General features: G+C 43.4%; 1 protein-coding gene across 5 annotated transcripts in view; it reads left to right on the forward strand.

Moving 5' to 3' along the window:
• Positions 1-26,100, forward strand: part of cut (homeobox protein, cut) — a 111,291-nt gene that overhangs the window by 32,996 nt on the left and 52,195 nt on the right. For all 5 annotated transcript variants that reach the window (XM_066731671.1, XM_066731674.1, XM_066731675.1 and 2 more), the window contains exon 3: positions 24,278-24,481. In XM_066731671.1, the coding sequence (XP_066587768.1) occupies positions 24,278-24,481 (204 nt within the window). The remainder of the gene's footprint in view (positions 1-24,277; positions 24,482-26,100) is intronic.

A 26,100-nucleotide genomic window follows, 5' to 3' on the forward strand; every position in this document is an offset into this window, starting at 1 on the left:
TTCTACGGGAGTGAAACATCGACGGGGTTGAGCAGTGAAAAGGATCAGAAACAGAGGGAACATCGCGGAGAACGGATATTCCGCTGGCATCGCAGCGGGAGCTCCATAAAAATATTTTTAGATCGCTTGAATTTCGACGGAGCGTGCTTCTTTCTTCCTCGGTATAGACGCTTCGGCGAGAAGGGGAGGGACAATCGTAAAGAAAAAGTAAAGTTTAGTTTGTGTGTGGGGGGGGGGGGGGGGAAGATGCGAGCGCGACGATCGGAAGCTGCGTCGCCACGTGCACTCGATACATCTCTGGCTCGACGAGACAAGATCGAAAAAATAGGAGAAAATACGGTCGGCTACTACCCCCCCCCCCCCCCCCCACACTCTCTCTCTCACCAACGATATTTCTCTCCTACCAGAGACCGAGACGACGCGTGGTCGTTTCGACTCTCTCTCGTGCTACAGCCTTATATTCTCGCCTTGCAGCGTCGTGCTTCGCGCATTCAAAATTCTTCCCTCGTAAACTAATCTCGTCTCGACAGCATGGCTATATATATATACGATTCCCTATAATTATAAGACAATAAAATTATTATCACGGTATACTAGCGAGGATTATCGTACTTCTATCAGCAACAAGTGATCCACGTGCGTCATACAACGAAACTTTGGCCTTGTTGTTGTGCTGGTTGAAAGGCACGTTAGCATCGCAGCACAATGGTCGGAAGATAGCTGCGGGTATGTATAGTATAAACGTGCAACCCTAGCTTCACCTTTCTCCCAGCCCTCCTCTTCTGTTACATCGAACCGTGCATCGTATGCTCTATCCCACTCTAGTCGAGCTCCCTATCCCCTTTCACACGAACGAGTTATCATTATAATATATTTACGATTGATCGACTCGGACGAAATATGTAGCGTACGTTTGGTTCTCTGTTTAATTATCGTAAAAACTGTGACTTATGTACTGTGTACGGTAGACCCATAGGAAAAGTTTGAAACGGTTTGAAGGTTAATAAAGTCGATGGTGGTTTTTTTGGTCCACGTGGAATACAAGCGATGAGAAGCTGCTGGTGAATCGTAACCATCTGCTTTGCAGGCTCCAAGCAGCAGCAAGGGACGTAAAGAAGTCGCTGGCGCTTGCACAGCTTTTGTTTACGATTTTCACGGGCAATTGGAAAGCAATAGATTGTAGAGGCAATTCTTAAATCGATTGTGTGCTATATATAGGATCCTCGCTAGTTGTCGCAGAGGTCCAAAAATGTGAAGGGCTCCTCTCTCTCTCTCTCTCTCTCTCTCTCTCTCTCTCTCTCTCTCTCTCTCTTTGGCATCAGTCGATAGCTGTAGGTTTTGTACGGGAGCGCCGCGCCGCAAGTGCCGAGTCACGCCTTGACAAACAGGGATGTCAAACAGATGTTTCGACCCTACCCCCTCCCCTATTCTACTATACTCTACCCTACTCTACTCTCTCTCTCTCTCTCTCTCTCTCTCTCTCTAGCTCGAGCTTTGTCTCCTCCTTTGCCTCTCTACTCTACTGGCGCTGCTGCCTCGCTATGAGACAAGCCTGCCAGACAGACAGACACTCTCTTCTCTCGTAAACCGTACAAATCGTTCGTCGTTTATCCTTCGATGGCCAGCTACTACACTTGAGATTCCGATGGCTGCCGGATAACGATGAAATTTCAACAAAAAGCAAAAGAGGGGATCTGAAAAAGTCATGCAGTTCTTCAATGATTTGTCATTCGACTAATTCAACGGTCTTGACGAGCCTTGGCATTACGTTTGATTCTATAGTATATGGTACATGGAATAAATAATGAATCGTTGGTCATCCATTCGTCATTTCGATCTCGCTTAAACGATAAATTCTCATCGATTTTTTGTCGCTATACAATTCGCACGAGGCACAAATCGCGTATAGGGATTCGTGATAAATGATAAAAAGATTACGTATGCTGGTATGTGAAAACAGGGATAATAAAGCAATAACAAGCAATTTAGCGGTAGTAGTGGAGGCATTTACCATTTAACAGACTCGTGGAAAAACGTCGAAGGTCAAAATGATCATGCTGTGCAGCAGGCATTTCGACGATTGGCTGTCGACGTTGCAATCGACTCGCTCGTTCAGGTTTGGTCATTTTGGTCGGTTGGTAAATAGGGATTTGACAAGCGACGTGTCGGGGTCAGCGTTGCACCTGACGCTGTCAGTGGTTTTCGCCCTCTTTCTCTCTCTCTCTCTCTCTCTCTCTCGTTCTCCTTTTTCTCCCTCTTCCCCTCCCAATACTGCTCTGTCCACCGCACACACACACACCCTCATCTTACTCTCTCTGCACACATCCTTCCCAACAGGCTGCTATAAAAACTCGTCTATCCCTTCGGTCTCGTGTTAATCACGGATTCCAAGCAAAATGTCGATAAAGCTATGCATTTCCGACAAAAAAGTGCGACGCGTCGACTGTCGGACATATAATTTATATGGAGCAATGGAGAAAATTGACACCAAGGCAAGAAATTTGGCGATGATAATTGCTTCGCAACACGTGCGATATGAAGAGGAGAGCGACTCATCGTTATTTATGACTTTTTCAACGCGATCGTTGCTGCTCGTTCAGTGGATGTTGGTGAAAAAAAGCTTTGAAAAAATAGTGAATTTAATTGGGAAGAATTAATTGGCTCGAAAAGTAGTGTGCGCGAGCATTAGCCGGGCTTGATATGATACGTGGTATTAATAAAAGACCCTATTTTACACTGTGGGGCGTTATTCTGTCATCAGGAGCGTTAAGCAACGGTCGCGAATACGTTTCATTAAGGAAGTATTACAATTCTTTCTCAAATACTGTATAGTCGGTCGGTCGGTCGGTCGGTAGTCCCATCTCGCTAATTGCGAGCGTTTATCTCGCAATAACTCTGGCGTAACGTTGCTCGGATGAATCTGAGGTGGGTTTGAATTGCAAAAAAAAAAAGTTTACTCGCTTGCACACTACCGTGGCCAAATGGCATTCCAGGACATTACAGGAATCGAAATCCTTATTATTATTATTACGTGCATCGATGAAGATTATCGTAATTAAAACTCAATAAGAGAGCGTAACGTACCAGTTGTGTATTTCTTTGGTTTTTGAATCGAGTCGATGAAGAGGGGGATATAAGCATTTAAAGGGACAGAGAGAGAGAGAGAGAGCAGAGAGAATTAGAATTCTCTCCGGCATATTAACGTTTGATAGAGGCTGCGTGAGAGTTTAGCAGCTTAATAGCGTTACGTTGGGCCTTTCAAGCCATTAGGGCCCATTATGGTCCGGTTAAGTTTTTTTTTCATAAGTGGGGAGTTGATCGTCGTTTGTTTTAAATCGAAACCCTTTGCGTGCTTTCTGATCAGTGACTGACTGCGGACATTCTCTCACAAGGATCGTTTTTCACGAGGAACAACTTTCGAGATAACCCCGAAGCTCCGCAGGTCGTCTAGTCATCTTAGCATCGGTGCAACGCGAGGAGGAATGTCGTGCCTTGCAGCTTGTCAGCCTCATGCCTGCCAACCAGCGCCCTTTGCCTATGTATATATATATATATATATATATATATAAAACTACAGAACCGGATGGCCGCTATGAAAACAATATATAGCAATCTGTTTACAGAAGGATGATTGGCTCGCGTGTTGTTTCGTGTTGATTCGACCAGTGTTTCGGTGTTCCGCACTCGTTAGATAAGGATCCCGAGATTTCTTACCGTCTACAAAAGAATACCGACCCTATCGGTTCTGAGAATCGTTCAACGATCGAAACCTTTGATCATTCCTAATAGCGTCAACTATCGTGTTACGCAATAGCTGTCACGTATTATAAATATATTGCTCGGAGGTAATTTCAGTTGAAAATTGCTTACTGATAAAAAAAGAAGGAATGTTATGAGTGATATAGGAAAATTGTTATTATATCTAGAAAATAGGGGAGAGTATTAGCAAGTGGAAAAATAAAGGGATTCTACTACTTTCTGGAACTAGCTTGGTGACGATGTTTATTAAATTTATAACAAATTTTAATCGTTATAAGATTTTGGAGATTCCATTAATCCTTGATTGGATTTTTATTGTGTAAAATTGATGAAAAATCTTCCGAAAGAGCCTTGCATCTGGGATGAAAAAGGGTGATTAAAAAATATAAGAGACGCCTGATCCGAAAGGAACTGTAGCTACGACAAATAGTAAGTTGTTCGTGTGGTCCCTGGTTGACAGTATTGCCGGCAGCATTGTTCTACGAGAGCAGCAGAATTCGAGCCGATAGCAATATCGAAGCTGATAAGTTAATGCGATACGTTAGGGTCCAGATAGAAGACAAAACATGCACGACGTGGTCGATTGTTTCTCAACAGCAATTGTTTTTATTTATTGAATAAGGTCCATTAATCGTCTCATCTTTCTAGATATAGCTTATTATGATTTTCCTAGAAATTTCAGATAGTCGATTGATTGAACACGTATCATTTATTAACTTCGTTATTCCGATTGGCCACATCTCTCTCGTAACTTTAATCGCAAACATGGAAAAATGTATAATTGGCAATAATGATTTTTCAGTAGTAAAACAGTAATTGTGAATGGCCAGAATATTCGGATAAATGTCATTTTTTTCTCTCTGAAACGGTACAATTAATGCCATTTCCCAGTTATTTTACCATCTGCGCGGCTTCTAGTATATAGCGAGAGAAAGTTACGTTGTGCACCAATTTACAACTGTTCTCCTCCCAACGAATCAAGATTATTGCTACTTTGTTAGATTTACTTGTTAAAGAAGCATTTTCTTTTTCCATTCACTTTTTCAGAACGCATTAATTAACCAAGATGATATTTTGCCCGATATTCAAGTTTTTTCGTATCGCTGTACGTGTATACGCGGGTAATAATACATAGAAAGAGAAAGGAGTTAATGAATTAATCCCCATTGGTCTCGAACGTGCAAATATGAGCTAATTTAATTGTGGGGGCTCAATTGATCGCACGCTATTAGTGGCAGCGTCTCTGAAGAATGTATTCGACTCTCGATTCGTGCGAAGGAATGGCACTTATTACCTCCGTTGTCCTTTATTTAGCGCTTGCCGTATTATATGTATATTTGTTTCACACATCCGTTTCCGGTCGGTGGGACATAATAAAATAATCGGTCGCACGGCACAATGAGTTATTGCCGGACCATGTCGAAGAACAGACGGTCGAAAAAAAAAACCGTGGAAGGAATTCCAATTGTTTTGGGAGTATGGCGAAGAGGGAGGGGGGGGGGGGGTAATAGGAGTAGATGCGTGCCTCTTCCGTGATTGTGTTCGATTACGGACGGAAAGTGAACGGGAATGGGGAGGTGAATATGGTTTTAGAAAATAAGCACAAAAAAAAGTATATAGAAAAAAAGGGAAAGGCAAAGGCGTGCTCGCGCGAAATTCATGCACATTTGCTCTGTACTGGCTGATGAAAGGGAAGGATGGTAGGGAGGAAAAAAGCGCGAGTATTTGTTTAATTATCAACGACGCGGTATTAACTCGTTAATTGAGCGTCAGATGGCGTGCATTGTATCGTACTGACACGCTTTGTACCGGCACTCTGCGTCGAACATCAGCGAACCGAGCCGGTCACCCGGTGCTTACACTTATGCAGCTATAGGTATATATACATACGTACTTGACGAGGAGTAGCTTGCTCGTCTCCTATATATATATATATATGTATTCCTTGCTCTATTTTTCGTGAGTTTTGTGCCTTTTTCCTCCCCTTCTCCCCCCCCCCCCCCTTAGGGCCCGTCCTGGACACAGCCGCGTTAATCGTATGCAAGAATAATTAGAACAATGAGTGCGTGCCTTTATTTTACGAACAAGGCCAGCTTTGATGGACGCTCTTTTTTCCCTGTTTTTCTCTCCCTCCATGCCGCACACGGGTCCCTCTCCCGGCTTTTGTCAATGGGACACGAACCACGAACGTGGCACCGCACAGGAAGACCGCTCAGGAAGGGGATCTCCTCCCTCTGTTTCGCAAGAAATGATCGGATAACTGCCTGGGACGCCTTGTTCTTTCTTACTTTTTTTGCATTCCACTCGCTACGAGGAAATGCCATTGGCGAAAATAAAACCGAGCTGCAACGCGGGAATTTTCACTCGTCTAGTTCCTATTCGCGTGTATATAGATTATCTGGAATTCTCTCGATCGGTTGGGGATTTTCCGATGCATTCGCGTGACTCGTTGACGAGAGCGAGATGGTGCTTAGGAATTGTAAGAGGGACGCGAATGGTTAGAGAAGAGCCGTGTATGGAGCCAGCTGACAATGATACCGAGAGTTCCGCTTCGCGACCAACTGGGAACAAAAAAACAGAAAGTGAACTCTAGATATTTATTATATGACGATGCATTAATTACCGCGGTCGTATTTTTTGCCTCGAGTCGAGGGTAAAGTCGAAGAGTGTACAGTGGGAGGGAAAGAATTCTTTATCTTTCGTTAATAATGATAATGATAACAAGTCCAATAATTGGATCCTACGGATCATTAGCGGGAGCTTCTTCCAGCATCGTAATAAATTAGGTATTCATCGCCTATCCATCGCCTCCGTGAATGAAGTAAGTTTAATTAATCCATTGGCAAGGTGTACTTCCCGTCAAGTATTTACAGTATTCCCGTCGCTCTTAAAGTCCTCCCCCGATCGGATAAGGGACCGACACTGAAAATCTTAATGAGCAAGAATTACAAATTTTAAATGCGATAGGTACTAATTGAAAGCCGATAATATTCTCGACGACACATCATTATTTTTAATCAGTCATCCAGTATATACGCGCGTAGGTAGCTTTTACCTCTGTTGCGTAGAAGGAGAAGAAGAAGAAGGAAGGCTGCATGAGAGAGTATAAAGAGGCAAAGTAAGGGAGATTGTATATACATAAAAAGAGTTGGTATAGGAGGGTGGCGCAGGATCCCTTCTGCTTTGCACCTTGGCTTGATTGTCACAGACGGCCTGTTGAATTTCCGCTTAATCTTCTTTTTCCGCTGGCTTTTGTGTGCTTTGTGGACGCATTTTGTACATACATATTATATCCGTGCAGGGTACGCGTAGGTAGAGTGAAGTTTGACGCTGGCGAGCGAGCGGCGAAAATTAGACGCTCGCGGGTCCGAATTTAAAATAATTAAAACGTTGCCGCGTGGAAAAGACAAAAGGCAGTTACCTACCCATCAGTCTGAGCGATGATGTAAGGGCAGAAGAGAAGAAGAGGCGAGGCGTGGCGGCGAGTGCTGCGGAGAGGAATGGGTAGAAAATAGGAAGAGAAGGAAGGGAAAGGGCGCAAAAGCCGTGAACCGAACGGAGCGGAAAAGCTGAGGTGGGCAGGGGAGGGGAATAGAAGTCTGATAGGCGAGCGAAGAAAAACACAGACTTGATCAAAGCGAAATACGCATTGCCAGCCATGTGGGTAATTATCCTGGACCTTTGCATTAACCCCTTCCCCCATCCATCTCTCGGAATCCTCTTTCTGGTCGACTCCTCGTATCCAGCACCACTCTTGGATTTTCTCTTGCACACCTGCAGCCCCGAATCCTTTCATCTCTCTCTCTCTCTCTCTCTCTCTCTCTCTCTCGCACTCTATCCTTTCCATCTTCATCGTTGGTCATATCTTTTTCATAAAATTTCACTCGTTCAGGCGGGCGAACCCGCACGCACGATTGCGTACACGCCAAAGAGAGAAATGTATATCTGTATATATATATATATATATATATATATATATTTATTTATACTCCTATAGGTGCCGTGTACCCTGTGTTGCAACAATCACGCCATGGCTCTTGAAGAGAAGGGACGGCCTGGGCGGTCCGAACGATGATGAAGAAAATAATTTAATTAATCTGATTGAAAATGTTAATGTCTCGTCGCGTAAAATAATATCTAAATGAATTAATACCCGCCGTGGGCGAGAGAAAGGGTAGATCTGGCCAAAGGAAGGGTTAGCCGGAGCCGAGAGATGGTCGGAGAATGATCAGATATGAAAATCAGTCGGCGGTGCAGAATTTTAGAAAGAGAGAGTATATACCGAGTGGTACAGAGGGATCGGAGGGAGGGATCGAAGGGGGGGGGAGGAGGGATGATCCAACGATGAAACGAACCGTGCGATAAAATGAGAAAGCGAGAGAGAAACAGAAAGAGCCCTAATTAGCTAAGTAAAGCCAGCGCATTATCGCTTATTTTCCACTTCTCCCAGCCACCCCCGAACTTCCCACGAAAATGCCAAGTCTCTCTTGGCCCGTTGCAAACTTTAGCCGTATTGAGTATCGCCCGCGTAGCTGCTGCCATTCGAATTCCCAGTCTCATATTCCAAGCCTCTTCCCTCTATCCCCCCCCCCCCAACACACCCTCTATCTCTATCTCACTTATTACGATTTTTTGCACCAGTCTTTTTCCAATTGAAAAGCCACAATTCACAGGTATCAACAGATAGGTTTATAACACTCCCTGCTGTGAATGCAACTTGCACCACTCTCCGATATCACACCAACGAATACTCCCCTCCTATCCCGCCCGCCACAATTGCCTCGTGCGTGAATTTTTCCCTACGCGCCGAGTCACTTTACATCTTTTACCGATACCGCAGCTTCAATTAATTAAAATCGAGCTTACGCCCGCTAAATCTAGTTTGATGTATTACGACTTTTCATCGACTGCAGAATATTTTAGTTGCGCTTTGTATAAATACTTATGAATGTATAAATAATATTTCCTACCACATATAATCGATAAGTGCGCGCAGGAGAGCGTAAGGCTGTATTTGTCATTTTTCCGCTTTGATTTTGGAGCTTGCTAACCCTTTGATTTGACTAAACATTAAACCTTCCTCAACCCTATTACCAAGGCCCCCACCCCCCTGGAAGCTTCGAAATCCCAGCTACTGGAGGGATTACCCCTCTCTTTTCTGCTCTCCCTTTCTCTCTCTTTTGGATCAGCAACGAGGGTCCGAGGCCTCCCTCACGCGTTTCTTTTGACGTGAAAGTCCAAGTGTCGCGTCTCAGAAGCCGCTCAATATCGCCTTCGAGGCTGTTATTGCGATCGTTGCTTGGAAATTCTGATAACGTGCTCATTCATCGATCACTCTCTTTATGTACTTCTTTTTCACTTTAAACGAATCAAGAACGATAACCGCGCCACGTCACGTATATAAAAAGAAAATTCACGATTATTGCTCCAATTTCATATTATATATATATTTTAATACCACTTTTTTCCCCCCAAAGGTTAAGATTTTATCGATTATTGTAATGAATTCATCCTGAAATATTGCTTGTTGATTGATATCGCGATGCTCCAGTACGATCAATTGAAAAATATGCAAAAGCTTGCAAATGAGTTATCAATCGATCTGCGCCTCATGGAGAACCGAGTACTACAGTTGCTTTGATTCGTAGTCCTATATATATATATATATATGTATAGTGGAGCCATAGCTCCCTTTCTTTTTATTTTCCTTCGTCGTTTTGCTTGATTGCCCATTTTTCCCCATTCCAGTAGCCGGATTTTCGGAGCATGAGCCGTGGTGAAGTCCGTGTTCCATCTTTAATCCTTAATCCTTGCTACTTGGTGGCTGATATGCAAAGGGCAACCCTTGTCATCCAGTGCGTACGAGGGCTCAATGAGTGGGTAATAATTTAAAACATGGATAAAATCGATAGAAGGAATCCCCTCTCCTTGCTGCACCATAAACTTCATCGGCCCCCTTTCTCGCGCGAAGCCGTCGATGACTCTCCGATTCCACGTCATACGAGGCCTCCATGTATATATATATATATATATAGGGTCTTCCAGTTAAAACGCCCTAAAGCATGGATTGAAGAAGACGCGTATCTTCACAACTATAAAAGATATAAATATTTTGTATATGACCTTTTTGAATACAAATTGTAGAACGCTGCGAAAAGGTCCTATGCAAAATTTTAATATCTCTTACAGTTTTGGAGATTCTCGTCTTCCTGCATCTATATATACGTTGGGTCGTTTCGACTGTCGAACCCTATATACGTACCCCTCCTAGTTTGCATACGTTACGCGTCTACGTGTATAGGTGCATTTGATTCGCAAGTGTGATATCATTCAAGATTATACACGTACGCGTATACAAACTTCGACAGTTACTTGCACAAAGATATTACAACCATTACCCACATAGGCGCATCATAAACTTTCCATATTTTTTACACACGCCTCGTCAAATTTGTGTAATTATTCATGTGCAGTATATACGGATTATAGATTTTGTAATTTCTTTTATATATTCCGCATTGTAATGACTCCTGGGGTGCTTTATGGCGACCGGGAGATCGGCGATCATCAACAGCAATATTTGCAGCGTGTTATGGTTGTACGTACATATAGCATACAAGCACTGCCTGTAATAATCAACCAAGTTTGGCTACGGATGACTCATTGATTCGGCTGGCAGATACGGCTCGCGAGTAAAATTAACGTTTCTTTGTCCCGATACTTCGAGCAATATTAGATGTCTATTATTAGTCCAAGTTTGTAAAAACAAAACCATCCGAACCTCGAATAACTTCCCTTTCAGCTATTTATACCTTAGGGATGAAGAATTGTAGAAATGTTTAATCTTCCGGAGCGATTAAAATTTTCATAAATTTTCGCTGTTAGGGAAATAAGCATAATTTTAGTTGGATCATTCAAGGATTATGACTGCGGCTATAAGCGAAGTAGCATATTCGTCATTGCGTTTCTATAAATTAACGAGCTTGAAAGATTGAAGCGTATCGTAATGTATGAGCTTGGAGAGAGAGCGGGTGTGATTTTGGGGTGTGACTTTTCGTTTCGGCCCGATCGTAAATCGTTTCGTCCCTAGGCCAGTCAGTCGAGTTTAAGCCGCCTTCGAGTTATAGATACTGTAATATATATATATACATATGTACAGTGATAGAGAGAGAGAAGAGGGGAGGGGGGGGGGGGGGATGAGAAAGACTGCGTGCGTCAATACACGTGAGATACGCGTTACCTTTATTGCTCTACAATAATAAATCTGCCCGTGAACGAATCCTGGTCGATCTAGCCGTGGAAAAATTTCACTGGCGCCGTGGATCTATTCCGCGAACTGAATCTTAACGACCATTCCGATTGTTTGCTGATTAGAAGAGCCGCGGCGACGACGCTCGCAGGAAGCTGGAACATCCACGTGTTGAGAATTTTACCTTGGGATTTATCGTTCTCTATCTATGCGCCACAAACAGTTTAACGCACGTATTGCGAGTATAAATATTAACACATCCTTAGGTACGATAAAAAGCCGATAGTCGACTATTTAACGAACGGTACCCGAGTCTCTTATTATTAGTTCCTTCGTATGGCAGCGATTTGCAAAAATCTCCAACTTTGTAATCCCACTGATAAGCTTATTAGCTCGATCTGAATTAGATTATATACTATATATATATATATGCATGTTATACTTTCGCTCGACTCGCCAAAAATACCACGGATCATTTCGTGCAGACTGCAAGATTCGGTATGTGACATCTTTTCATGTGTGATTTTTAAATCCAAAATAAACGCGCATCGTTAATAATTAACGACCGTGTCAATTTTAATCACTGATATTAATTTTTCAATTGGGGGAGTAATTCGACTGCAAGCTATTATACTTTTGTATATGTGCTTTATGTATAGTATATAGATATAATAGATTAAAAATAAAGCGAGGAAAAAAGTTGACGTTATAAGGCGAATAATGAATGTTCAATAATAATGTTTACTTTTAAGCTCGAGGTGACAGTTCAACGGGAAGAAATGAAGGGAATTGAATTAAACGCAATGAGAATTTTCATTATCGAGAAAATTGGCAATTTTCCAGTGCTAAGCTCTCAAAGCTCATTCTTACACGCAGCGGGATAATCGTCGTGGAAAATCTCTTGCCTGGAGATTCCGTTATTTCGGCTAATTAGTATTGGTACCATGAATGAATTTTACATTTAAGCGATATATACAATTACTCTCGTATAATATGTAAATAATCGATTTTCGATTCGATTATATTCCGTATACTCATTGAATCGAAGCATAAATGTAATTGGACAAATTGTGCAGGAGTGTTCTATAGCTATATATATATATATATATATATATATATACACAGTAATGGGTATGGGTAGCACCTATTAAAATCGAGAGAATTCGTAGCAATAAGGTACCTGAAGGGGGGAGTGGCGAAAACCAATATTGAAAATAAGTAAAAATCACTTTATTCATGAATAGAAATAATAGGGATTAAACTCTGCTTCCGTGGCGCGATACGATTATTATAATGGATAAGAATTTATTGGATATTCTTGATTCTGTTTACCGGCAGATTCCTAAGCAAAGAGGGAAGGCGATGGATGAACCGGATTTAAGTCGGTCCTTTTGTGCCTCTGAAATCTCGCGTTCATCGCATCGAAGACAACGAATACCATAACTCTTTCCCTCGGCGCGTCGGCAATTAATTTTTATTATCGGCCCCGGAATCCGCGCTAATTGCGAGACAATGCGAATCGCGGCGAATCGGGCGGGACCATTGGACTACTCGTGCTCTACTACAGAGCTACTTCAGCGACTTTAGCGGTACTGTTAGTCATCGCTATAATTAGTGTCATTCCCGACGATATACACCAGTCCACACGGGAACCTTTTCCCGGAACCGATACATCTTTCGATGGACTTGACGCCTCTTAACATCGCCTTTAACGTTACTCCACGTTTTTAAATATATCCCGTCGCCTTACCAATTCCCACCATCGTGAACCGCCACATAAAGATTACGCTGACGACTCTTTTCCAAACTAATAAAATTCTACGATCTCTGCATTTGCAAAGGCAAAGCTCATTAATCGTGCTAAAATCTTGCATACCTAATACTACCGCTTCAAGAATCCTGTATGCTATATATATATTTCCAATCTCTTCTTGCTATAATTGTATCAGATTTTTTGCTTTATCCACGTCACCGTGGAAAGAAGCCTGTGCGTGTATATCCAAAAAGAGCTTTAAATTATCCAGGGCACAGCATGTGCGTTGCATGAGTCAGAGGTTCGTTCGTTCGTAGTATTTTCATTTTTATACCGAGCGTTTTACTTCGCTTCGAATCGCTTTGATCTCGTACCAATGTTTTTCGCAGATTCCAAATCGCTGTCTCCGCAGCTGTCGTGAGTCAAAAGAATCACACAGACCGGCCGAGTCAGTGTTATTCAGCCGGTATCGAACTTGGCCAATAATTACACCCACTCGCACCGTACGTTATCACCCTTTTATCGCGCTATTATAATTACTCGCCTCTCTCGTACACGTTTCTTATGCACGCTCCGCGCGAATTACGCGATCAGTTTATAATAGATTCTAATTCAAGCTTATTGAACTCGCGCAAGGTCAATGACGCGCCATGGTAAATTCATAAACGTATATATATATATATATACGAGAAAGCGTAGCAATTACTGGCTTAGCAGACGAGTCGCAGGATTGTTTACTAGTATGAGATAAAAATAAGTAATGACACATATGTGGTAGTGTCTATGTAATTGTGTCAAGAATCGAAGCATAATGTATAGAGAAAAAAAAGAGATTTCGTCGGGGCAAAAAGTAAAAATTATTGCAGGAATCGACTTTGAGCAGTCGATTTGACGTTAATAGGAAGCATTGGCCGTGTATTAGTACGGAGAAATATGTCAGAGCTGCACATATTGACATGCATGCCGGCTGTGCGTTCGAGTTTGACGTTCGAGTCGAGTCAAGAACACGGTTTCCATCTCGTTTCGGCAGCTTCGTGCCATCAGGCTGGCAGCGGCAGCACCCCAATATATCGCGCAAGTTCTGATTAGACGTAGAATTAATGATTCGAAAATCAATACAGGACCGTCCTGGCGTCGGTCCTCCCGAGAGTATTAAGATACCGGCACGGGGGATGCCATCCAAAGACAGAAGAAGGATAACTCGACTGAGAATTAGGGTGGGAGAGAGGGAGAATGGTGCTTCGCGGGGGGGGGGGGGGGGTTGGTTGGGGTGAGGGGAGGGAAGCTCGCAGGAGCTTGTAGAAGTGTAGAAATAAGGGAGGGATTGATAGAGAGCAGGTTGGGGTTATGCCGCTAGTTGCTCGAGGCTGTATTGGTATAGGAGTACGCCAGTGTGTGTGTGTGTTGGTGCGTTCCTGCAAATAGAGCAAGGACGCGACGAGGGGGGTGGAGAGGAATGGAATACGGAGAAGCAGCAGCAGCAGCCCTCGTTCCGGGATCTACTATTTTGTCACCAAACCCTTCCGCGCCCTTTGATAACTAATTAGTGTTTTACCCTCCCACTCCTCTGCCCTGCCACGGGGACCTCTTTTATCGTCCCAATCAGGGAACGCCCTGGAAGGAACCCCTTTTCATGCGGAGGCGCATCGACGTTTCCAAAGCCTCCAAAAAGATGGGAATCAAAAGATTTCCAGGCTGAAGCGTCAAAAGTGCGACGAAGGCCAATTCGTAGAAGCAGGAAGGAAAGCTCTTATTAAGTTGCCGAGGAACACTCACCCGTGCCTTTCAGACGTTTTCCATCGAGTTTCAAATGAGAAATATCGTCCATTCGTATACGATTCGAGCTCATCAGCCACGCACAAGTACCAAATATTATTAATTCTAAACGATTAATTTTCATATACGCTCGCGATGGAAGAAATAGAATTTCCGCAGCGAAAACTAGAAATTAGAGATTGGAGGGTTGCGAGCGAGTGAGAATATCAGCTGTTTCGATAATCCGTCGAAAAGACAGGCTGTCGGATGTTACTGTCAGGGAGGTACAAGCGTTGGCGGTGCTACGATACTGGGGACAGACGCCATAAATATCGAGACGTTCTTATATTTTCATCAGGGCCATCATTAAAATTTATGTTATGATCAGAAGTGCGCGTATATATCAGCACAGCGTGGATGCAGAGAGAAAGAGGGAGAGAGCGGCGTGTGCCAGAGGAGAAGAGTAGAGGGAGTCGTTGCGGGTTGGCCAATAGGAGGGCAGAGGGCCGCGTTGGTGGCGACGGCGGCGGCTGTGGCGGCGGTGGCGGCGGCGGTGCCAGAGCCTGTACACGCCGAGTGACTAGTCGCGACGTAATATTGTAATCTATGTGTGGAAGAACGCAGGAAGAGAAACAGGAGAGATGAAAAAGTGGCTTGAATGGCAGGCACCCTGTTTTAAGGGGGTAGTTTTCGGACGCGCCACGATAGCTGGGGGTGTTGAAGCTGGCCGGGGGTGGATCGGAAACAATGACGTCTATACCAAATCCCTGTTCTTCCCCCTACCCCTCGACACGCTATCTTTCTCGCTCTCTCTCTCTCTTCACTCCACTCCTCTCCCGTTACTTTCTAGCTTCCTCTCGTACAGCCAGCTCCGGCCATTAGGCCCCTGTGGCAGTTTCGTAAAAATATAGCTCGTATTGTGCAGATTCAGGTACAGAAATCCTGCTGTCGAAAGTACTTGCCACTCTCTCTCTCTCTCTCTCTTCATCTACTCCCTTTAAATCCTTCTATCCCAATCCACCATTCAATTCTGAATCTAACAACTTATTGCTCCATGCAACAAATAGATATGCAATAGTACAGAAATTCATTCAATGCCAATCATTAATTGCTGCCACTTCTCAGCTATTCTTATTTCTCAGTACTTTCGCTCAAATGAATATATCTCTTTGCTCGAGCCCTGATTGCTCCCATTGTTTCCCAACGATCGAACATTTATACGATTACAGTGTTTTTAGATATAGAACACTGCGCTGTTTACCGAAATAGTGATTACCATTTGATATATAAATAAGTTACATTTATAATGTACCAGTAGCGCATAATATTTATTCCAAGCGAACAAACGTAATTGATTTATGGAAATAATGACGATAATAATGCTGTTACTCGCAGTTATGACAACGAAACGTGAAAACAGAATCTGTTACGAGAATCAAGCGAACTAGCAAATTACACGTCATTGCAGTACCTGCGGTACACTGTTTGTTTGCTGTTTGTTTTTTTCTTTTTTTTCATTTCCTCTTTTTAACGTCGAGGGAGCCAAATGTTAACTGCTTTCGAATGGGATTTACGTTACAATAATTTCAAATTAACCGCACGTATTTATATCACCATATATATATATATATATATGTATAGGATATATTGTCAGAATTGGCGAAAATCTGGAACTGCTGGAATATCGAGGAGTGATCGATGAAGAACGGATGAGAGTACGTCCTAAGGGTCGAAAGTATAATGGAACATTAATAGAAATGGATGAATTTAGCGAAGCGTGGACGTTAACGGAATTTTTGTTAGGTGGGCAAACACGAGGACTCGTGACAGTGGAGATTGTGTCGCGTAGGGTTCTGCACACGCGAGCAAACGAATAGTGACGCGCGAGTGGTACGCCTCTCTCTCAGGACGGATCACAAGGATGATTCGCTTTTGGCGGAGGGCCATTGTCGTCCGTTGGACCGAGCAGAATCGAAATGGCAAACGGTAACTCGATTGCTCGGCCTGCACACGGATTGCGAATTATTTCTCCTGTGGTGGCGTGCTCATTCCGCGGCCAAACAATCGTGATCGATTCATGCAAATTTCAACAATCGTTCTCCCGTCAGCCCTCGCTGCTCTGCCTCCACCTCCGTCACTTGGAGCACCCATCCACCCCCATTCGCCCATCTACCCCTTCGTCAGACTCTCGCAGTTCCGCATTCACTATCCCTTTGCCGATTTCGCTCTATTCACTCTCCCATTGTCCATGCGGCAAAATGCGCTTCTGACCAACGCGAGCCTCCAGCATTTTTCTCGTTACACGCACGGTCGTTCACCAAAACCCAAATTTATTGCAATAATTTTATCCCTTATTCCTTCTTTTCTTCCCACCCTCCTCCAGTAGTCGCCAATTTGTAAATCCCTCTCTCTGTGTCACTACTGTGCCTGTGTACTGGCGTGCTTACGCAATAGCAGTGTTGTTGATTTTCTCTTCCTTTTTTTTTTTTTGTTGTAAATATTTATTACCGAAATACACACACACGTTTATTTAACTCGCTCTTGGAGTCTCTATTCTTTCCTGATCCCTGTGTTTTGCGCGCAAGCTCGTCCAACTCGAGAGGGAGGGCTAAAAAAAGCCGATGTCCCGTGAAGACCGCAAAGGGTGATTTTTTGTTGGTTCGCCTTGGAAGTGGAAATCAACGACGACGCTTCCCAAGAACGCTATTCCTTCTCCACGAAACAGATGATCACTGATCTCTCTCCCTCCCTCTCCCCCTATCTTGGTGATTTATCGTTATATTGTGCGTGGGAATGTATCCGGTTTTTTATCACATTTGGTTTCGTAAAAGCTCTACAGTGTATATAGCATAAATAATGATTTTTGGTTCCAAAACTATGAGCACTGCTGTCCTGTTTATTGTGGTTGAGACTCTCGTCTCGGCTCGTCTGAATATATTTCGTGGTATATATACCTATGCATACCCGTGGGTGGATTCTCGCTTATTTGCGATCAGGGGTGTAAGAGTGCAAAATTTCGGAAGGAAAACAGTTGGCACCTCGAGGAGAATAGTCGAAATCCGAAAGACAAAGCGATGGTGCGCAACGATGGATTAAGGAGAAATGGCGCACATGAAAAATAGCGAGATTAGCTGCAGGGCCTGCAAAAAACAAAGGAGTAAAGGGGGGATAGGGTCGCGAGAGAAGAGAAGAAAAGAGGAGATATGAGAAAAGAGAGTGGACGAACTTGAAAGAGTGCTCGCGTCTAATGATGTTTAAGGAGGGGCTTTAATTTTTCATTAGGACAGCGGAGAACATCAAAGGGAACGTTCCTTCGCTTTTTAACCGATGCCCCGGGGCTAGTTCCCGGCGAGCTACCGGGCCCCGTGGTATCGTTGCGTCGCCGCGAACAACTTTCGTCCAAAACCTTTCAGTCACGATTGCCCGAAACCCTCCCCATCCCAAAGTATATTGACATTTCTTAAATATTGTCATGTAAACCGTTTCGTCAGTCCGTTCCCTTTCTCGACAATATTTTCCCTTACTCCCCCCTCCCCCTCGCTATTTTATACCTTTATACATTCTTCAACACCCACAAACTTCATCTTGTTCACCAATCGATTACTCCTTTTGAAGAAAATGCTTTGTAGCGCACCCCAAAGAGGAAAGCTACGTTTGCTCCTCGAAAATAATAAACTCCGTACAATTTTACAGACTTACACCGTAAAACTTCTGACCACTGTTGCGAGTTGAATGATGTGGTATATGTGTTAAGTTTGAGATACAGAGGATGAATATGGTGTTTGGAGTAATTTTTTTTTTCCAGTCGTCAATCGTTTTGGTAGTGTATAGAAATACATGGCTGGTGTACACGTGGGAACCAGTTAGATCGGGAGAACCTCGGCACGTGGAGTCGCGATCGTTCTTAACCATTAACGGTCTCGAAGCACACATGCTTTATCAGGGCAAAGCGAACGACAGGACGACGAGGAGGTGGTCGATGACCCTCGAAAAAATGTCTCGTTGAGAACGCGTTATGGCTTTAGCCACGTTATTGTCCGACGATTAATGGACCCTGTAGATGGTGTAGATGGATTTTTCCCTCCCCGCAAAGAGGAATAGGTAATAAAAACGTTGTCGGTGCAATCTATACCGCACGAGAAACTTTTCTTTTCTCTCTCTTTTTCCCTCGAACCTTTATTTTGAAAGATTTATAATACTCGAAGGGAAATCTATATAATATAAATATACACGGACGCGTCTCCTCTATTTTCATACAAGATCTGCCTACTCTTTTTCAAAACATGTTACACTCTTGTTTCTCTGTATGTGTGTGTGTGTGTGTGATATGGATAAAGTTAAAAACCAAGAGCGAGTAGAAGAGGTACCTGAGGAGGTATATAGGGGAAAAAAGAGAAAAAGTATGAAGCGAGGAGTACTAGAAGCAGCACGAATCGCGCGTGATTTCGAGTGTTTCGAGCCTCATATTCAAGGCAGTACTCAGGGCTTAGAGCGCCGGTCGATATCTTAATAATAAATACAAGAGGGGTTCACTCTGATGGCTGCTTGGTGTGAGATTGAAGAGGGGGTTCTGGGGTGGTGATTGGTGGGTGGGGTTGAGGATGGAATGGCGCCAGGGTGTATCGGCGATGGAGAGAGGGCGCCCCGTGCATCGAGCGAAACAAAGATAACGATAGGCGTGTAGAGCAAAGTAGAGCGAGATAAGCAACATTACGAAAGAGAGGCGGTGTATACGGTGCAGCGGTGCGAGAAAGGGAGCGAAGAAAAGCGCGCCACAGGAGGAGATCATTCACACCTCGTGGTGTAATGAGAAAATTTGAAATATCGCGTACGTCTCTTCCACGGCTCTTCCCTTCTCGTTCCCTCAAAAAATATAACACCGCAGACAGTCATAAACGGCTGATCCGTCTATTCCCCCCCCCCCCGCTATTTTCTACCCCCTCGAAACATTATAAAAGCTCCTTCCCCTCTTCTCCCACATTTCCACCTACCTGGATTTTCTCCGCGACAATCCCTCTGCCCCGCTTCAATAATAAAGAATAAACAATGCTGAATTTCACTAGGGAAGAATAGCTCCGTACTTTGGAAACTTAAAAAGATCTTCGTCAAATTCCTGTGATAAGATTGTTTGTATATATATAAAACATTATATCGAGGAGGACCGTCGATCAACCGTCTTGAAAATATAATAGGGCCTAAAAATTTAATAGGGAGGATATTAAAATTCGCGGAAAACTTCCAGCGCTTTGGAATTCTCGCGTTTATTTAATTTTTTATTATTGTAAGGAAAGGGGACTGTGAGTGGATAGTGAGGAGAACGTGGAACGGAGCGGTGCGTCGGTGATACCGGCGCGGGAAAAGCAAAAATAGAAGGTCCCAGTTAGGCCGAGTGGGGTGAGTGTGTTAGTGCGAGGATGATGACTATAGGAAGAGGGAGGAAGGGAGGTTGAACTATTCGGATTGTACGGCCGGAGCATAGAAAGAATGCTGAGCGTTTGACGGGGCACAACCGGGCCACTCGACGCTATGCCAGCTGTGTTGCACGCATCCAACTTTATCCTTGTCTCTGCCCTCCCCTTGTTAACTCTCTCTCTCTCTCTCTCTCTCTCTCGGCGAGTTGGACTTATCACCATGCTCGCTCGGTAGGTCGCAGTGTCCTCTTACTTGCGTAGCGTGTATCCCACGAATGTTCGACGTCACATTAATCAAACTTCGATATATATATATATATATATATATATATATACCTGAATATTTCTGCTTGCGTTCGGAAGACTTCTCGATTTCGCTAAAGTATCTTATCCTTATATATTCCTGGCTACCTATACACATATTGGGTTACGATGAATCAATTATGAAATTCGAGGAAGATTGCTAAAACGTATTTCGATATTTCGAGTCTTTTACTGATGATAATGATGATGATGATGATAATGATGAGGAAGAGGAGGAGGAGGATGATGATAAATCAAATATTACCACGTAGCGAATATCGGATTGGTGCAAATTTAAATGCCAGATGGTCGACTTTCGTTAAAAGCGTTAATTTGTGCGATCAGCGTAATTTAGAACGCGACCAAAGAGACGCGCAACAAAAAAGATGTAAGATCTTTGGCCTTGGCTCGTTTCGAACGAAACCGGATACTGCCACAATTTAGATTCCTAACGTAGATTGCGCCAATTGACGTGTTACTGTGTCATTATAAAAAACTTTGAAATATATTGGACATTTAATCATTCGACTGTCATTAAAATACATTTACTGTCCCGAAGCGTTAATTTTACAGAGAAGCTGTTTCTGCCATGTTTCGTTGGATCTAATATCACACAGAGTTGTAAACGTTTATTATAATAATTTGACAGTTGTTGCCAACTCCTGCTCGGAGCAAAGTTTAGATGGTTGAACTTTTGTGGGATAAGGGCAACGCGCGTATATATATATATATATATATATATATATATATGCAAGTACTTCGATCTGAGTATGCAAGAGTAAGATAACCGTTAATTTACAAGAGGTAAAGAGTATCAGCCCAGTCGTTCGCAATTTTGCTTCGACGTGGAATATACCTGTAATCGATGCTGTCGGACGATTGAATTGAAACACGCTGGCAGTAGCATCTCGTAATGATAGGCGCGAACGACAGCGTCTATTTCTCTCTCCCTTCCTCTAACTCTCCGCGTCTCTCACGAGCCGACCTTCGTTCTTCGATCGTTTGCCCGTAACAGAGTAATTTTCTCATCCTCCGGAATCGCTGTGAAATTTCTTCCTTCATTTCGGATACTCATCAAAATTTGCGTTTCCTCTCTTCTCCAATAAATTCCACGTGGAATCTTATTGAACAACTCAATTTAAATTTTAAAAATGACATTCTGTTTTACTTATTATTACTATATATATATATATATATATGTATAGTTTAATCTTGAAGGACTTTGTTCTCCATACATCTCGTTTCTCCATCCTCTGCACTGTTACACCGATTATACAGCTGCGACGCGACTCGACTCGAATATCGATGAATACGAATATAGAATTTGCAACGATCGGTCAATCAGCGATTTCTGATCATGCTACGGGAGTAGAGAAAGCAGAGACGAGAGACTCGGAGGAAATTGATGGGGGGGGGGGGGGGATAGAAAAGCGATAACATCGTAGTGCAGTATCTAATGATAAACACGTGCATTCTCACCCCGATACCTGTTCCCAGAATGACGCCATCCATAGGTTACCTATATCGGTGTGGTCTATATATATATGTATATCTCGACATATGTTGAGGTCATTAATTAACATATGGAACCAATTAAATTAATGACGAGTTTGGCAGTAACTTATTACAACACATGCTTCAATGTTCCCACACGAATGAACGCGAGAACGATATACACTGTATAGCCATACTCTTCCAAAATTAAAATGAATTTCTCATTCCTATAAAATATGATTTCCGGCGAATATATGCGACCATGGCATACCGCAATTGTTGACTGTTTCTTTAACATTAAAATATATATGTATATTTATTTTACACCAGGTATACACACGTGTCTCGATCGACAATAAAAGCAGAGGAATTTTTTGTAAATAACGGAAATAATAAATCTTTGAAAGACCTTTGTATTAACGATTTCGCGTGCTTCCGGCCAAATATCCTAATGCCCTAATGATAAGCTTAGATGAATGACATAAGCGGAATCAATGCAATGCGCCGTCGTCAGCTATGTCTAAGAGAGACGGAGGAGCCGGATAGGCTCTCGAGTTACCTTCGTTATATTCTTAGTATAATAATCGAGCCACGATCGAGCAGTATTATTGATGAGAACGATGTCTCATCGTTCTCCATATTCCATCGTCAGCAAAAGAAATTTTCCCGCGCATATTAATGTACAGGCTCAGTGATCCCCGCAATCGTTCTCATCGGCGAGATAAATCAGCCACGTGAGATATTCTTTCACGTGACAAAGGATATATCCAGAATGCTACCGGGCGGCGACTATCGATACACGTATCCGCCGCACAGTTCCAATAGCCGTGTATTATTGTGTACCGCGCGGCCGGCTCGGATATGTATTTACGCTTCCCGTATCATTTCGTAATTATCGATAACATCGTCAAGGCTTTTTGCAGGAAACAATGGGTCATTACTAACCAACCCGTCTTCCCCTCTCACCCCTCTGCCCCACTATGAGCCTACGGGCAATTCATAGTGCACCATACGTCCCATCATCAACCGATCGATACGCATTGATATTTCTCGCTCCACTTTCATCGCTTCTTCTTCTTCTTCGACCTGAAATGATTCCTTTTATATAAATAGCGATTGACGAGTCGATGACAAGTGTTTTATCGAGATATATATATATATATATATATATATATATATATATATATATATATATATTTCCATGAGTTTTCCATATCGGTATATTAATTTGACGAATAGAGGAAAAATCTCGATAGATTGTAACCAGTGGTTAACTGATTGGCACAGGTAGAAGAGAGCACCGCTTATAACCTGTTTGATTCGAACGATCGATGCTCACCCCTTTGGTCACGCTCTCTCTCTCTCTCTCTATCTCTCGAGTCTGCAAACTGGTGCGCGAATCCTTCCGAGCAGGATTTGCGTCGCGCGAGGATATATAGCGTATCGGGAGAAGGGGACAAGACGCAGGGACAGAGAGGTGAAAGTAGAAGTGAATAGAGTCGAGGGAGAAAAAGGGAAAGAGTGGATCGAGATATCGAGGAGGGCAGGAATTGCGTGTAGGGGTTGTTGCAAATGTAGCGGGGTAGAGGGGTGGGAGTGGCCTGGGTCGAGGGCTCCGGCTACTTTGAATATAAAAGCATCTATAATTAATATCCGGGCAGAACAACGGGCCCGCGAGCAATATTTATTAGATACTTTATGGGGAAAGTTTAAAAAGGTAATCCTCCCCTCCGTTGCCATGCCTTACACCACCAGCGCCTTTGGCGTTGTAGCCGTAACAAAGCGTGTATCGGGCCATCGAGGAACCCCTTTCCTGCCCAGCAAAATGATCGCCGCCTGCAGAGAAAGAAACCGCAAATTTTACGTATTATCATCCGTATATGCCATAATCGCTCTTCATTCAAAAACTTTACGTCCTTTTTCCTCCGCGAAAGAACGAGAGGAACGCAAACTTCTTTTCCGAATTTATATCCCCGGTAATTCGAGCCTCGGAGTCGTTTTCAACAAATATATCTACATTATACAGCAGCGTGACTCCTTCCTTCGGATTCCACCGGAGAACTTTTCGAGCCTGCTGGGTTTCTATTCTCGGCGAAGCATTCGCATTGGGGAAATTAGGCACAACCGGCGAAATTGATTGATTTCACGTCGCACGGTACATAACCGGTAATTTAACGATCGAGTCAGCTAGCAAAGATGACGGTGCCTTTGTGCGATGCTTGCACTGCACTTACGATTGTTATTAACCGTACCAGGAAACTCTTGGCCTGCCGCTCTATTGAAACCCATGCTTATTTCAGCCTGTCGTCGATTTGCCACGCGGCGTCGAGCATAACTCGCGCTCGTCAAACCGATATAACCTCTGTGCAAGACCGATTTCTCAAAACAGCAGCGATCTCAAAGCACACTTTCCTCGGATTAATTGCAGCCGGTGAATACGAGAATAGGCTACCGGTCTTGTGCTATATACGCGCGCTAGTGGAATAAGTATAAACGAGTGTGCAGCGATCCAAAATGTCAATTGACACGACCCTTGCAATTTTTTCCTTACAGAGGGCGACCTTGGCGGAAAACGAAGTGTCCGCGTTGAAAGAGCAGCTTTCCGCGGCGAGCGAGGGTAACAATTCCAAGACTGAGGGGCAACAATTGTCCCAACCTGCGCAGGGAAGCGAACATCAGCAAGGGCACGATGTCAGTAATTCCAGGAGGACGCCTAACAGCAACCTCGAGCAGGAGCTGCAGGCCAAGGATAAAGAGGTGAGCGAGCAATTTTAATCTTCTTCGTCATCCTTCCAAACGAAGGAAATTTTCCAACAAATTTCATCTCGTGGTATATCGTGTTTTTTCCATTTCAAAGAAAAATTCTCTAACGTTTTTACGAGTACTCTGTCAGTGTTTATATATACACACACGCACGCGCTACATTAGTCCCCTCGAAAGATACGTGTAAAGGCGTGAAATCAGACGCATCCTGAAAAGCACAGGTACGTTTTAGTCCGAATGGCAGGGAGGCTGGTAGGTTAGCTGGCTCCGTGCTGGTAAACTGTTGCACATGCGGCGTTCGAGAGAGGAGAGCGACGCTAACCATGCGAGTCTGCTGTTTGCTCGACAAGTCGGTGTGAATTCATACGTAGAAGAGCAGCAGAAGCATGCTTACACTTTGCGTATACACACCGAGCGTCGCTGTGCTGCTACCACTGGACTCTGTAGCAGCCAGGAATCCCCCACGTGTACGCATTAAACTCTTTACGCGTAAATAAAAAAGTTCTTTGCTCTTTCCATCCTCCTTTTATTCTCGCCTGTATATATATATATATATATATATATGTATATTATACACTCGCATCTTTCACTTTTCATGCTTTCATCAGCTAAAATCTATTAATTTCCTCTCGGCGTATTTATATGCGTATACGCTCGAAGTGGAACACGCGTGAAAGAGCAAAGATCGATACATTAATATACGAATGTTCTTCACCTACTTGATTCGCGAGAAACGCTTCATTCACATTGCACTTTAGATTTTTTGTTCGCTCGTCGCATCTGCTCGGGATATCCTATTGCAGCGATCGGCTCTCGGAGAGTCGTTGAAAGGCTTAACGAAGGAGCATTAGCCGCTTGAAAAATAGAGCGGAGAGCCGCTCTTTGTGCAGTTCTTCACATCCACGTTCGTTTAACGTGTGGAGGGAACGCATGTTGAAATGGACATTAATACCGCTAATTGTCCTTAAATATACCGCATTTGCAATATTAGTTTGAACCTTCGCGCCTATTACTCGCTTCATTAGAAGCTTATAGGCGTTTAGTCGGGAGAGAAAAAAAGTTTTACGATTTTAGCGTTGAATATTTTTTTCAAGAATTTTACGGTTCTTTGGCCAAATGGCACTCGTAGATGTCCTGCGAGCATGCTTCAAAGAGTTACATTACATCCAATTCGGTTGAAAGTAGTCGTAAAGTTTATAATGGCATTCTTAGCAACGTGCCAAGTGGAAGTGTGCGCATCAAAGATTCCGAGTGGGTCCGGTGTACTTTCGTCCCGTCGAAATCACGGTGATTATCGAAGCAGCCTGCCTGCAACCGTATAGGTGTCCTCTCTGGTTAATTTAGTCATGAGAGGAGAGAAGGAATGAGGGGGGAGACATATACGCACGCACACACACGCATACTTGATTGGCTATATTAATCTAGAATTTACGATTGATAAAATTCTTGAACTTAACCGTGATAACTTTATTCGTTGTACGTCGAGGGCTCAAAGCTAAATAGTGAAAAACGTTTATATGCTTTCCCCAGCATCAATTGACTCGGACAAAAATAGCTGCGAGACTGCGAAGGCGTGTAAGACTAACCCCACGGGGCTAGATTCTCTTTTTCCT

Source organism: Prorops nasuta, unplaced genomic scaffold, assembly GCF_024137725.1.
Source record: "Prorops nasuta isolate Cenicafe-Biocafe unplaced genomic scaffold, Cenicafe_Pnas_1.2 PNAS00009, whole genome shotgun sequence".
NCBI lineage: Eukaryota > Metazoa > Arthropoda > Insecta > Hymenoptera > Bethylidae > Prorops > Prorops nasuta.